The 15,000-nt window shown below is 38.9% G+C and overlaps 2 protein-coding genes across 5 annotated transcripts in view; both read right to left on the bottom strand.

Annotated features, from left to right (window-relative positions):
- Positions 1 to 8,198, bottom strand: part of LOC137973014 (aspartic and glutamic acid-rich protein-like) — an 11,645-nt gene extending 3,447 nt beyond the window's left edge. Inside the window, exons 1-5 of one of the 3 annotated variants that reach the window (XM_068819719.1) lie at positions 8,044 to 8,193; positions 6,890 to 6,989; positions 4,294 to 5,925; positions 3,362 to 3,599; positions 2,061 to 2,183 (exon numbers count right to left, since the gene is read on the bottom strand). In XM_068819719.1, the coding sequence (XP_068675820.1) occupies positions 2,061 to 2,183; positions 3,362 to 3,599; positions 4,294 to 5,925; positions 6,890 to 6,910 (2,014 nt within the window). In that variant the 5' untranslated portion in view covers positions 6,911 to 6,989; positions 8,044 to 8,193. Of the gene's footprint in view, positions 1 to 2,060; positions 2,184 to 3,361; positions 3,600 to 4,293; positions 5,926 to 6,889; positions 6,990 to 8,043 lie in introns of all 3 variants that reach the window. The other 2 variants (XM_068819718.1, XM_068819720.1) reach the window with 2 other exon arrangements.
- Positions 8,199 to 9,139: 941 nt separating this feature from the next.
- The window catches only part of LOC137973771 (latrophilin-like protein LAT-2), a 75,322-nt gene continuing 69,461 nt past the window's right edge, over positions 9,140 to 15,000 (bottom strand). For both annotated transcript variants that reach the window (XM_068820654.1, XM_068820655.1), the window contains 3 exons: positions 14,940 to 14,976; positions 12,815 to 12,903; positions 9,140 to 12,049 (listed from right to left, as the gene is read on the bottom strand). In XM_068820654.1, coding sequence (XP_068676755.1) covers positions 11,813 to 12,049; positions 12,815 to 12,903; positions 14,940 to 14,976 — 363 coding nt within the window. In that variant the 3' untranslated portion in view covers positions 9,140 to 11,812. The remainder of the gene's footprint in view (positions 12,050 to 12,814; positions 12,904 to 14,939; positions 14,977 to 15,000) is intronic.

The raw sequence follows: 15,000 nt of genomic DNA, 5'->3' as shown, positions 1-15,000 counted from the left end.
GGAAATTTTCGATATTGGCAGTGAGTATTCTCAAAGAAATAGAACATCCTTCAATTCTCCCTGAAACTTACTGTTTTTAGAAAAACGGAGGTCAGAATCATTAACAAAATGTCCTCTAAAAGTTCCCACAATCGCCCTGCGAGCTGAGCCTCTCTAAAACTCATCAAAGGACGAGCAAGAGATCGAGGCTCTGCAGAAATCGTGTCAAGTCTTTTAAGTCGCCGCAGCACACGTTTCTGGGCTAACCACTCCGGTCAAACCGGTTTAGGCAGCGCGCGCATCATATTTTTTACAAGACGAAGGCCAAAATCGAGCCTTCAGTACGAAAATCAAAAATGGCGTCTCGGAGTGCGATTGAGACTTGGCCTGGGTCAAAAGAAAATGAGGGGACAGAGAGGGAGGCTCCCGGCCCAGCCCTTGGGATATGCAATGTCCACGAAAGTTATTTTTAGACGAGTGGAAGTCTTCCGAGACGTCCGCATGCAGGTCAACCTCGGTCTGATGTTTGAAAGAAAAGCAAAGATTTCATGTAATGGCGGACGAAGTGGACTTGACGTTTGTGCATGCGGACGTCTCGGAAGACGGACTTCCGCTAGAACAAAGACTTTCGCTCGTCTAAAAATAACTTTCGTGGACATGACATATCCCGGCCAACGCCCTGAGCCTCCCTCTCTGTCCCCTCATTTTCTCTTGCCTGGGTTTGAAACTGTCTCCAAGCAAGGGCTTGCGCATACTCAATAAAGACTTTCTGCAGAGTACTCTGGCTCTGCTGGCAGGGTGGCCCAGAGTACGACCCAATTTTTTTGATTACTGTGCAAAAATCATCGTCTAAGCTGCAGTCGTGATTATTTTCATATCGTTAACTTCAATTGATCTGTGTGTGGTGTAATGCTATTCTGATACAACTCAATTGAAACTTTCTTCAACGTTTTCCAAGGTATTTTGTGTTTTTCCAAAGTTGCTTTTTAAAGCAAATACATGCCAAGTTTCTCGGTGTGTTTTTTATGTTCCAGATATTTGCTCAATTTTGCGAATTAATTTTTGATTCCGACGAAAAATCATTGAGCGGAATTACCTTCTGTGTGTTGCTTCTCACTGCACTTGCGTAACTATCGGAAACAGAAGTTAGAACGGAATTTTCAATTTTTTCACGATACTCGGTTTAATTTATTTCTGTGGTCGGATACTAAGCAGCAATGGACATCTGGAATTTCACCACGGAAACGAAGTAAAGACGCAAAGCTTATTTTCATCATATTACAGACTAAATTTACTGCTTCAGGGACAAGTTTCACAGCTCTTGCGGCTGAGGAAGGAAAACTATAGCAGTTTTAAACTGAAGTGGTCGGATACTGGGCAACATACTGTATCAGTAGGCAAGCCCTTGGTCAAAAGCCCTTATGATGTGACTGAATTTTAAACGGACATCCGGGGACGTGTCTCGATTGCGTTGACGCCCACATCGGTGGGGTAAGGGAATAGCCCACTTTCGATATATCAAAATTCAGTCCTAAGCAAAAGGCATCATCTCGAGGCTCTGGGGAATAAATATAAGGATTTGTATGCGTTTATTCCCCAGGGCCTTGGGGTGATGACTTTTGTTTAGGAATGAATTTTAATATATCGAAAGTGGGCTATTGTGAGCGTCATTATAACGGGCATTAAAAATGCGTTCCGAGGCAATATCAAGCCTGATATTATGCGCTACACAAGTATATTGTACAACATCTGGCTCACTAGTTGGAGTTAAAATCACGAATACTAGAAACGCAAACGGAAGACGATTTTTTTTTAGCAAGGGATTAAATAACCAGGATAGACAGTAATGGAGAGAGTTTTCCAATACTGCGACATTATGAGATTCATGGTACATCATAATAGACATCACAGTGTCCCCTAACCCTATTCCTTAAAAAAATAGTAACAGTTTTGTGAGACGTAAAGAGTGAGACACTTTGAGACACTTTGTGATGTCTATTGTGACGTACCAGGAATCTCAATATGTCGGAGTATTGGACATGTGTGGTAATGGAATCTAGCTATTTCCTACTTTTTTATACCTTTGTCTTTATCACTTTTGGCTGTTTTCGGGAACACTGGACCACCACCTTCAAACATCTTTCCAAGTTCTTTTACTCTTCCACTTAAGTCTGAATCATCGTCTGGTCCTTTTTGGTGACGTACTTCATTGGAAAAAAAACATAAAAGAAATTCATTGCGTGTTATATGCATCGAAATAATTATCGTGAAAACAAACGTATAACGTCATTATTCGTGTTAGAGGTTTTCAATTGAGTATCGAAAGTAATTAGCGAATTGTTTTGGTTTTGCATTACTTCACTCAGTGATTGGTTCAAAGTTCTCTAGCAATTTTTTCAACCAATCAGAAGTGAAACCAAAACCAATCGTCGCATGCGCGGGCACATTTCCCGCGCTTTGTGTCGGCTACGTGAAAATACTTCGAGTTTTGATTGGTTTACTGGATTGTCTCCGTTCTTTTTGATTGATCAAAGTAATTACTTTTGGTTTTTGTTTTACGACACTCGATTGAAACTTGCTCTAACACATTCAAATTCAATGACCGGTTGAACTTAAAAACAAACAAGAACTCGTGGTTTTGGAAATATGATAAGAACCTGTATTAGTTTTCCACCGGATTCTCGGTCTGATGTCCCTGTATTAGACTGAACTCTAATACTCTATATGGAGATTGGGCTTTGAAAACTGCTCTAATATTTACTTCCATTTTTCTATTTCAATGCGTTTTGTGTTAATAAATTAGAAAGATGATACATTCGTTCTCTTCTTTCAGTTTTTGCCCTTACTTCACTCTTCATTTTGCGTGTTTTAGTTTCGTTGGGTGAAAAACTTTCCTAAACGAAACTGATAAGAGAAAACACTTTGAAACCGAGAGTAACTTTTAGTGTGAGGGGTTCTCTATTGGGTTTTAACAAATCTGAACACAAGGGGTTGAGTTGAACCAGCCCTTCTAAGAGTTTTTAAGTAATAAGTAATAAGTCTAGCTAGTCGTCGTCGTCGACGCAACTCAACAAGGTCGAAGCGAAATCATACTATGTTGCCTCTGACAACCGCTATACGGTCTATGTATGACCTTGGAGCACAGCTTACAGCCCCGCTGGAATCAGCTGTATGCTGGTTTTTGCTGAGGGAGGAATACCGGAGAACCCGACGGAAAACCCTCGGAGCAGAGTAGATAATCAATACAAACTCAACTCACTTATGGTGTTAGGTCCGGGAATCGAACCTGGGTCACATTGGAGGGAGGCGAATGCTCTGACCACTGCGCCATCCCTTTCCAATTGGAAATTTCCTTGAGCGAGTTTTAAGACTTTTCTCTTACCAACAAATGTCACTTCATCCTTAGTTTCTTCGTCACTTTCCGCTCCATTTTCTTCAGGCACTGGCTCAAGTTTTCCCACATCGTCATTATCATCGGCGACGCTTTCGCCTTCTTGCGATTCATCCTCTGCAGAATCATCACTCGGGCAACTCTCGTTTTGTGGCTCGAAATAATCTTCAACTCCCTCTATGCCTTGATTTAAGAGTTGCGTTTCCGATTTTTCAACTGCTCCATTAGTCTGTAAAAAAATGTTTCTTTCCTTAGATCAATTTCGGTCTATTAAAGTTCAGTCCCAAGCAAAAGACATCATCATGCTCGAGGCTTTGGGTAATAAATGTAAGGATTTGTATGAGTTTATTCCCCAGAGCCTCGAGATGATGCTCTTTGTTTAGGACTGAAATTAAATATATCGAAAGTCTGCTATTCTTGGTTTGCATCCACGTGATGAGATGGCCACGTTGATGTACAAAACAATAGAAAATGGCCCATAAGTTTGCATAATAAGATTACATTTTACTGCATTGAAAGATGCACACCAACATGGCCGCGGTGACGTCATATGCAAACCATCAAAAGACCTTTTTCCAGATACGGCGGCCATTTTGATTTCTATTGTTTCGAAAGACATTATGGGATGTTTAGGGGGCACATTAATGTTTATTTGACCCCTGGGCATCCCATAATGGCTATTCGAAACAATAGAAATCAAAATGGCCGCCGTATCCGTAAAAAGGTCTATTATGAAGAATTTTAATTTCAGACAACAAATTACGTTAACGAGGTGCATTGATTGCGTAACACGTAAAGTTGCACAACACGCCCCAAAAGACGTTAAATAAAGAAAACGTTTCCCCTTTTTAAACAGAGACGAATCATTTAGAAGCTCGTACTAAGCTTCCAGAAACTGTTAAGACATAGAAAATTGCCCTCACCCTTACTGCTGTCGGTCCATTTTGCTCTTCAGGTTTCCGTGTTGATTCTTCTTCTGAGGTGGGGTCTTCTATGTGATCGCCCTGCCTCTCATTATCTTCAACCTCCTTGTCCTCCCCTTCTACTTCATTGAGGAATTCAACAGAAGCCACATCCACCATGTCTCGTGTTGGCGACTCCACATTCACTTTCAGAGAATCACAGTGTTCAAAATTAGATTCCTTTCTGAAGGCCACGTCAATTTCGTCAGCACCGTCATTTTGTATGACGTCGATATCAGCTGGCTTGGGTGGCTCAACAAGATTCTCGTCTTGATCGTCAAGAGCTAAGTCTTCTTCAACGTTTTGCTTCACAGCAACCTCTCCGTCTTTGTTTTCATACTCCACATTTTTCTCCGGGATTCTATCCTCGTTCTCCTGTCCCTCAAAATCTCCATCTACCTCAGAATTATCTTCTTTGTCATAGCAAGCTCCACCTGTAATGCTCTCTTCAGATCCATCGTCTTTGTCTGCCACTCCTTGTATCTCTTCATCTGGACTTACGTCTTCGTCTTCTTCTTCCTCGTCAGGTTCCTCATCTCCATCATGCTCGTAACGATTTGATTCATCTCCTTCATTAGTTTCTCCTTGCTTAATCTCATCCGCTTCGCTGGTCTCCTCTTCCCTTTTGTCTTCGGACTCAATCTCTTCGTCCTCCAAACCTTCGCCCTTCTCACTATTGTCACACGCTTCCGTTTCATTTACCTCAGTAATCTCGTCTCCTTGTTGAGCTCCATCCTCTTCTTCACTTTCCCCTTCTTGTTCTTCTTCTTCTTGTTCTTGTTCTTCTTCTTCTTCTTCTTCTTCTTCTTCTTCTTCTTCTTCTTCTTCTTCATCATCTTCTTCTTCTTCTTCTTCTTCTTCTTCTTCTTCTTCCTCCTCCTCATTTTCTTCATAATCACCGTTCGCGTCCATTTCCATCTCTATATCGCCTTTATTCCCTCGGTCATCTTCATCTCCATCTGAGTCCATTTCTTCCATCTCCACTTCAGCTTCAAAGTCTTGTTCATCTTCCCTCTCTGGTTGTAAAATCAATGGTGAATCTTCGAGCATCGCGTTTCCTTCCTTTCCAGTAACATTCTTCCGTTGATCAGATGCACTCTCTTTCTCTTCCTCTTCGATCAGTTCATCCTCTAAATCACATATGTGACCGGCGTCTTGCCCCGCAAGTGGGAAATTAGGTTTAGCAGATCTCACCTCTTCTTCGGTTCGATTGTTGTCATTTTCTTTTTCATCTTCATTTTCGTTCTCTTCTGTGTTTGAGCTATCACCCGTGAGTTGAAAGTTCAAATACTCTGGAGCAACTAATGTTTTTCCATAGTAAGGCAAAGGTTCAGCGGAGGATTCGTCTGTTGTTTCCTCATATGTGTTACCAGCACAATAACCATTAATAACTCCCTCCCTGTTTTTATTTTTGCCTTCATCAATATCGTCATTGTCTTCCAACTTATTGTTAAACTCTTCATGAACGCCATTGCCATTAACTCCCTCGTATTGATGTCCATTAAACTCTGTTTCTCCATCTTTCTCCATTGACTCTATCGTTGAATACTGTTTTGATGTGAAATCATTGACGCCCAATGGGAAGCTATCCGCCTGTCAAATTGAATAACTGAATTAATTTAAAAAGCATAGAAGTATCGAATCAAGAAAGGATTCCCAGTCACGGTGTCCTCTTCCTTCCAATATGTTTGAAAGTCCAAATTTTGGGATTTTTGTTTTCCAAAGGGACCGTGTTTATGTCCTACCCTCACCACTAGCTATAAGTGTTTTGCGTCATCCCCGGATCCACTTCTCGGCTGTGTTTGCAACGTAACAGCCATTGGTCAGTTTCCTCCCATTTGGGATTCTTAAAGTTTATTTCTATAATTTGTTTCTAGCCCTTGAGGAGGGCGATAGATCAAGTATATTTACTTATTTATTCAAACATTCGTCAAAGAGTCTTCGATTTAAAGGCACTTGGTTTACAAAATTCTCCATTTTTGCTCAGCCGTCTAGATTCTAAAAAAGCTTCCGCAAACAAGCAGGAAGAAAAAATACTCGTACCATTAAAAATATTTCCATAAATACGTACAAGTCTCACGATGAAATAGAGTAATTAACAATTAACACCTTGAAGAAATACACTTGTAATGCGGTACTTTTGGCGAAATCAAATAACTCGGTCACTGTTAGTTGGGAAAGATCGATGATCAAATTTCTCGTCTTAAATTCCATAATTTTTAGTTGTGCATTAGTCTATGAAGTTGACTCGGACATTGAAAGTTGCTACAACAGTATTATTATTTCTGCTGAAATTATTAGTGTAATCAATTAATAACGTGAAGGGGAAAGAATATTAATCACGATATCTATGATTCAGCATGGAAAATGCGTAAAGACACAACACATTACTATTTCAAAAATATTTTTTTCAAAAAATTGAAAAAAAAAGAAAAAAAATTAAAAGCAAAATAATGGCGATAATATGAACCCCAAACAAAATTTTCCTGACAGTATCAGGTGAACAAATTTATGAACATTATTAGCAGGTTAAAAAACTTAAATAAGAGGTAAATACCTCGCAGAACACCGAGGCCATTCTTCCACCTAAACTTGTGTAAGTTCAGAAACAACTCCGCAGGGCAGCTGGCTTGAAATGATAGGCGAAAACCACTCTGCTTAAAAAGTAACAGCGTAACTTATCAGGTGACGGTGTTCGACGGATTAAAGTCGTTTAAATTGAACACAGCATGTAAAAATATGCCCAGTATTGTAAATATTTGCTTTTTTTTATTTTGGCTGTGGTTCAATGCCAATTGCGGTTTCATATAAAACGGAAAGAACATCTTTTCCTGACGTAATCATGTTTTCTTTAAACCTACTTCTTTCTAGTTTCAGATTTATGTGGGTTTTTTTTTCTTTTAAGGGCGTCACACGCGAAAAGCGTTTTGGAATCAAGCAGGTGTGGCGAATCATCACCAAGATTTATGTGAAGCCTTTAGGATTCTCGAAAATTGGAAATCTCAGGAAAGAGATTTTGTGAAAACGTCCCCAGAGGGGGCTCAGACTTAGCAAAGGCATAACACGCGAGTTTGATCAACCTAACATTAATTTTTGGTAACTTGAATTACACAAAGGCGAGGCGCTCAGTGTCATAAACCCCAAGTAATTTTGGTGTCAGGCATATCTAACAAAGAAATTAAGTTTATAATTTATTCCGAAGGCTATGAATGAAATGTCGGAAAAAAACTCTTCAGATCAGTGTACTGATCTTCTGTAAATTCAAAATTTGGCAAGAGAGAAGCAGCTAATTTTGGAATTAAATTCCAGTGGAATTTCTTCAAAATTGATTGGAAATACCTGGTGATTATGAAATATAAACTATTGCAATTTCGAGGTTTCCTTTTCGACAATTTTGCCGGAAGCCTCCCCAAAGAAATTCAAAAATTTTGCTTTGCTGTGATATAACTTATAAATGTAGTTTTGTGCATCGAGGACCATCAGAATGTTTCTAAAGGACACGCGATGGATGAGGATTGAGTTTCATAGAATTTGTCTTTGACATGGCAGAAAATATCACAGAAGTCATGAATTTACCTTTCCGATACTAGCAAAAGTCCCTTGACGAATTGAGGGCCCCAGGTAAAAAAAAATTAAACTAACAAGTAACACACTGCTGTTGAAGTATACTCAATATCAGAGTTTTGGTATTGAAGAAAACGTAAAACTTACCTTACTGCAAGCGATCCCTTTGTCAGTTATATGAAGCAGGCAGACGAACTCATGCAAGACGAGTGCTACAGACTCAAATTAAAAGCTAATGAATGAACTCACTTTATTTACAGCAGACACCCAAATTCGACCAATGAAATGAGCCCTTTGATAAATTTTTGAAAGTGTGAAGTGAAAATACGTTTGAGTCGACTCAGTTTGGAGCTATCTTCAATCTTCGTCGCACTTATGAGCAGCTGGTGACGGGTTTTTGCCAATTGTGAAAACTAATCTTTCTCTTCACTCAACTATTTACAAATGTGTGTTCAAACATTTTCCTGCGCGAGTCCTGAGATATCATATGATATTTGCTACGTTGTGTCGTGTCTGAGTTTTTAAAAAATGATATGAGTTGACAAATGCAATTCGGCGGTCTTCGAATGAATATTTTAAGCCTGATATCATTGTTTTTAACTGTGGCTTCACAAATTATGCAGCACGTGGTTCAATTCATACAACTTGTAGTTGCATCTTAAAGCAAAATTCTCTATAAGAGCTCGTCAATAACATAAAACAAAAATTACACTTTAAAATGATGGACCGGGTGTACAGAAATCCCTAGATATGTCGCTTTATATAACTTCTCCGTATGTTCCATACAGAATAACGAATGTTAATAAAAACTTTTGGCAGCCAGCGTATTGTTGGGAAAACATTGATCTATTGGCTTGTGTTATAAGAGTATTGTTTTGGAAATGTACTCGCTAGCGAATACGATTGCGAACTCAACAACGTTATATCTGTCTTTAAAATGGATAAATAGTCGTGTAATCACTGTTGACTATTGAATTTGACATGAAATATATAGCACTTGGGAAATCGATGCACTCGGAACAATTTGCAATTTGGTATCAAACAGACATGCGCCTATTGTCTTCTTTAAAATTCGACACTTGTTGCTTTTCAAGGCTCGAAGAGAAACAGAAATATAGACTTGTTTGCGTATTTGTAAAGTTTTAGTTTGGACATTTGACAGAATTCTAATAAGGCGGCGGCGAAATTGAAAGCGAAGCATATTACAAAAATACAAAGCGGAGATACAAGGTGAGGGCAAATTTAATATATTCAAAAGTGCTTCTTGTAAATGACCCAACAGGTGTCTGTAGAGAATTCTCTCTGCCTAAAGGCTAATAACACAAGTAACACAAATAAACTAAAACTTAAACGTTGGTATTTTGAGGGCAAAGAGGCAAAATAAACAGCGTTCGAAGCCTAACTACAAGAAAGAACTTGATCTAACAAAACGTAGCAAAGTTGGATTGGAGAGCTAGAGCTAGTGGGCTCCAAAAGGAGTCTTCTGTAACGGAGATACTGCTGAATTAACACACAATGCCATGCGAAGTTTTTTAAGAGTGTACTGTCGTGATTTTAATTTCGAATTCATCGGTAACCTAAAGTATATGGCCTTGCCGAAATTGAGGAGAAAAAACTGCTATTATTTTTGATTTTGTATGCCAAATTTCTTTCACATAACGAAATTTCGCGAAAAAAACAACTGAAACTTCTAAATTCCAAAACCGCAACAAAATTGCCATTTTCTATGACACTGGGTACCATCCAAGGTATAAATTTAGAAAATGACACAAACATTGGTAATCGTTAAAGGGACGATTTTTTTTGCAAAATGTTACAAATTTAAGAAAAGAGGGAGACAAAATTAAAAAAAAAAAGTTATCGAAAAAGGCTGTTATACTGAAGTTAGAAACCTAACGATCATAAAAAAAATGGAAGCAAAATACATAGGGTGAATTAAAAGTTCGTGTAATTTTTCTGCAAGCCTGAATTTCACTTATTTGTTGGTTAAAGCTATCTTTATGGTGAAGACCTTGAAACTAGTTTTTAGAGTTTTTAAAAGAGGTTAATTTATAATAATTGCTTCGATAAGAAAAAGGCTTCTAGAATGTCAAAATAAGTGAGGTGGAAATCTGAACTTTATTTGGAAAACGCTGCACGAAACTTGACTCGAAAGTGGAAATCCGACCCATAGACCCTCGAAATACTTCGAAATGGTACAGCAACCCCTTATGAAGTAATTAAAAGTGTTTTAGCAATTCAATCTCACTTACGAAAACCCTCTGCAAATAAGGTGGCTTATACAAAATTAACTTCTTGGAAAGAAATTTAATATAAAATTATCATTAGCACAGCTTTATACTGCGAAGCAAATTACAACAACGATGAAACAACTCTACTGAAGAGGTTTTAAAAAGTCAGACAAGTAATTTATGCTTAAATTTATGAATACTCTAATAAAAGTTCGAATTAAGTTAAAGCAGAACTTGAAGATCGTCATACTTTTTATGTGAGTAATCGTGTTGCCAGGCCATCTTTCTTTACCGGCTTCTCCCGACAAGTATTATTAACTTAGCCAATCATCATCAGTGAGTGATGTCTGCGATTACGTCACAGGTGATAAATTTACTGAGGAGATACGATCATTCAGGGCATTCTCGTCACCAGATTCTCGGATCTTATGTCTGCGCATGACCCGAGGCTCTGGGGAACTCTATGTAAGAGAACATGCACGGTAAGGTTCCTACAGACAAAAATTGGCTATTTGAACCTTACGGCGCCTGCTCACTTCTCGTGCTAACATGAATACACCAATCGGAGACACTTTTCATTAGAGCGGTTTTCAAATGAGTGTTGTAAAACCAAAACCAAAGTAATTTTACTTTTAATACTTTTACCAATTTTAATACTTTTACCAATTTTAATACTTTTACCAATTAAAAAGGACGGAGACAAATCCAGTAAACCAATCAAAACCCGAAGTAATTACACGTAGCCGACACAAAGCGCGGGAAAATGTGCACGCGCGAGCCACAATTGGTTTTGGTTTTCTGATTGGTTGACAAAGTGGCGCGAGAACTTTGAACCAATCACTGAGTGAAGTAATGCAAAACCAATACAATTCGCTAATTACTTTCGACACTCAATTGAAAACCACTCTATTCTTCACGAAAACCAATCAGAAGACACTTTGTTTCAGGGTTCCCCAGAGTCCTTCTCTCCCTCCGTCATGCGCAAAAGAGCTCTGGGATCGAGATTGCATTCAGGGGTACCAGTTGGTCGCTCCTAGCAATAAGCTGTTGGTTAAAGGCATTAAGTTGGACAGTTCATACAATCCCAGAAACGGGTTCGTCAACAGAGTTCATATGGTAAATTGACCACCGTAAATAAAGTTGAAAGCTGACGAGGGGCTAACGCTCGAAACGTCATTTTCTTTACGGTGGTCAATTTACCATATCAACTCCGTTGATAAACCCATTTCTGTGTTCCACTTCCTCAACGACGCAGCAGCACAGTTTAATTTGTAACTAAATCCCTTTGTATCTACTTTGCACAATCACTACTGTGCTTTAAGTACAATAGCTAAATTAAAACAGCTCTATACATTTATCAAAAATTCCATGGCGCAAAACGCTCGCAAAATGGAGCCAAATTTAAACTAGGGGAGGTTTGTTAGACCAAAACCAATCAGGGAAGACGCTGACGATCAAATGAACCAATCAGAGCTTACGGCACATATGTGCAGCCGACTTCAAGCGCGGGAAAACGCGAGAGCCAATCACAACTACTTTTGCTTCTGATTGGTTTAGAAAGTGGAGCAAAATGTTTCACAAACTGTCACTTTCGACATAACTGGAAACAACTCTTCGCATGCTTCACCGTCACACCTAGGGCTGAACGGAGTTACTACAAGTGCTTTTGCAGTCAATTAGCAAATTCACAATTCATCGGAAACGATTGATCCCTTTTTTGACGGCACACTTATTCTTTCATGGGGAATATAGATTAAACTTGAAGATATGTCCTCGAAGAATACATCAACTGACTGAGTTTCGTAGGGGCTACCAGGATCGTCTCGGTCGGAATCGTCCCAGGAGGAGGCCTGTTCCGACTTCTCTTCAACTTGTCCGGTGGTTTCAGACAGGGATGAGATTTCGAAGTACTGATCAGTTCTCTGCAAGATGTAAATTAACACATAAAATATAGAGTGTTTTCACTCGCGTGACGAGTAACCTTGTTTTCCTACCAAAACAAAAGAAATCGTTTGCACGATAATAGAGCTCAATTCCCGGAGGATTAATTGGGTGCACGAACATGACCGCTGTTCCATTGTTTTGGTACATCGGAGTTTTAGCAAAGACGACGGCTACAGCAACGAAAACATTAGTCCAAAATATCACTAAGCGCTATCGCAAGTATTTCGCGATTAATCCGTCTTGTTCACATTGTACAATACAGGCGAACTATCCTGTAAATGGATGGGTACGAACGGTTTTCAAGTCAAAACTGAAAATGACCTTTTCATTGTTATATGCTCACGTTGTCGTCAAAACCTAAAATTTGGTGATTTCATGTTGTTGTTTTGTGGAGTACGGCAAAGAAATGCACGGAAATTCGTGTTGCACGTGAAGCACGAGCATTTTTCCTTTTTCAACCAATAACATTCTTGCTTTGTGGCGTTGCCGTAGCCGTACCCGTCGTCTTTGCTAAAACTCCCTACTAACATGGCCGCCGTGACGTCACATGAAAACACTCTATAGCCAGTGTTTTTAACTTCAAATTTCTAGCGAGGGTTTATCAGTTATCAAAAAAACTCCCAAACAAATAGATCGACACTACTGTGGTTGTCCTATGCTCTGACAAACAATACGAAAAAAAAAACAAAAAAAAAAAACAAACAAAACAAAACAACAAACACAACACGATAGCACGGTAATACCTGCATTGGTTCCTCCTCAGCGGAAACTATCTCGTGCGAATCGCGTGTTTCTGCTTCAATATCATCGTCCAAGGTTGTAATCGTTTTGCCTGAAAAAAGAAAAAGAAAAAAAAAAGTTTCAGAGTGCTAAAAAGAACGGTATCGAGGTTCAGGGTGAGATGGGGTGGGGAGGGTAGGGTTAATTTGTTTTTTTAAAGACAAACAACAATGCAAATAATTTCCATGAAACTGGACTCCAACACATTTGAACGCACAAACCAAAGGACCATGTTGTCCACTTTGTACGAAACAGTCGGTTCTGACTCTAAAGCGTAGGGAGTCTAATTGACTTAAACACACAAGTGAAAACCGCTGTAATGCCCCGTTTACACCAAACCTTAACCTTGTTTTGAATATGTTTAGTTAAACACGGTTTCAAAGCGTTTTCGTTTTACAGTGCAACGCGCCTTACCGTGGCACCCAACAAACTTCCACATTTGAAAACTACGTGTAATTACGTCAACTCAACAACCCATTCATCGCTGTTCAACATACAACCGTGGGAACTTTACAAGGAGGGGTGACTGTCAATCAAATTCGCACACCCTGATTGGCGTATAAGTTTTAAAAAACTTTGTTGGGTGGCCACGGTAAGGCGCGTCGCACTGTAGATCATGCATCCTGATTTTTGTCGACTACAAGCACATTTGAAAGCATGTATTGAAACTCACCTCAATCTGATGTAAAAGCCAGTCCTACATTTTTCTGACTGATTTTCATTTTGTTAAACCCAGTTCATCTAAACACGTCTTGTTGGTGTGAACGGGATATTATAATAAGAGTGTGAACTTTAGTGCAGATTATCGAATGAGCCAATTTCAAATAAATCCAAACACACTATAGGAAAAGCTTTACTTGCATTTTTGCCTCATTCGCATAAGCCTATCATTTTTTATTAAATTTTCAACCTCGGTTATGCATTTCTCGCGCTCTGATTGGTTCACTCAATTTCGATTATCAGCTCATATAACTTAGTTTGACCTTATATGGCATTGATTGCACTAAGCGTCGCTAGGCTAATTTTTTTTCCCTGAATGAATAACGCAAAAAAAAATGCCTTTTTGGAAAGTTTGGATCAATTCCGACGTTACGAAGTACGGGAAATGGCAATAAATGTTTTTGTGATGAGCTGGCGTCTGTCTGACCACCAGGTATTACACAACATCGCATCCTCATCACGTTTTGTTCGACTGATTTCGATCGGATTTTCTCGTTTTTTTTTGCTCGTATTTTGTACTTCCAAACTTTTGCAGTTTAAGGAAGTTTAAAAATAATTATTCCATTCCCGCTTGTTGGATATGAGACTGGTTATAGCGAACTCCTTGGCTATTTACCATCTCATATCCAACGAGGGCTCATGGAATAATTGTTAAATAATCAGTCAGGCACGAAAAAAATACTGACTGTTGAAAGTGCATTGCATAATGAGCTAGATTCCAGATACTCTCGGAGCAATGATGCTTTGAAAATTCGAAACTTTACAAAGAATATATGAGATCATCAACGCTTTAACCACCCAGAATTTATCAATTTTTGATTGCTAATAACTGGCTCGTTATCACAGTTAACAGCCTTAAAATTGGAAAGTTAACAAGTGCTTTTACCTTTTGAAGTTAATAGACTGTTTCCGAGTTCATGTCTGCCTCCTCCTCAAAGCGAGTATTATGTCATATGTAAATTGTTCACATTGTTTCATTAAAACACGAGTTTGCTCACAGACGGCACCGTGCCATTTACCAATAAACCATTTGCGAGTTCATGTCTGCCTCCTCTTCAAAGCGAGTCTTTATGCGAAGTTTCTGTGATGGCAATTGGTTCTACTTTACATATGAATGAAAATTAATTTTCATAATAAAAACTTCGCACTTTTAGACTCGCTTTGAAGAGGAGGCAGACATGAACTCGTCAATGGTTTATTGGTAAATAGCACGGTGCCGTCTGTGAGCAAACTCGTATTTTAATGAAACAATGTGAACTTAACAATTTACATAAAACGCGTGCAAACGCAAAATTAAAGCAAATGGTGTACTTTATTTGTATTTTTTTTCTCTGCTAAAAAACGCAAATGAGTACTTGGTGGCTATACCTTCCGACTTTGCTTGCTTGTCTGAAAACTTTGAACTCTGAAACAAACGAGGTCAGTTTCA

This window comes from Montipora foliosa, chromosome 10 (assembly GCF_036669935.1).
Source record: "Montipora foliosa isolate CH-2021 chromosome 10, ASM3666993v2, whole genome shotgun sequence".
NCBI lineage: Eukaryota > Metazoa > Cnidaria > Anthozoa > Scleractinia > Acroporidae > Montipora > Montipora foliosa.
The sequence above is the reverse complement of the archived record's forward strand: the minus strand, read 5'-3'. Positions and strand labels throughout refer to the sequence as shown.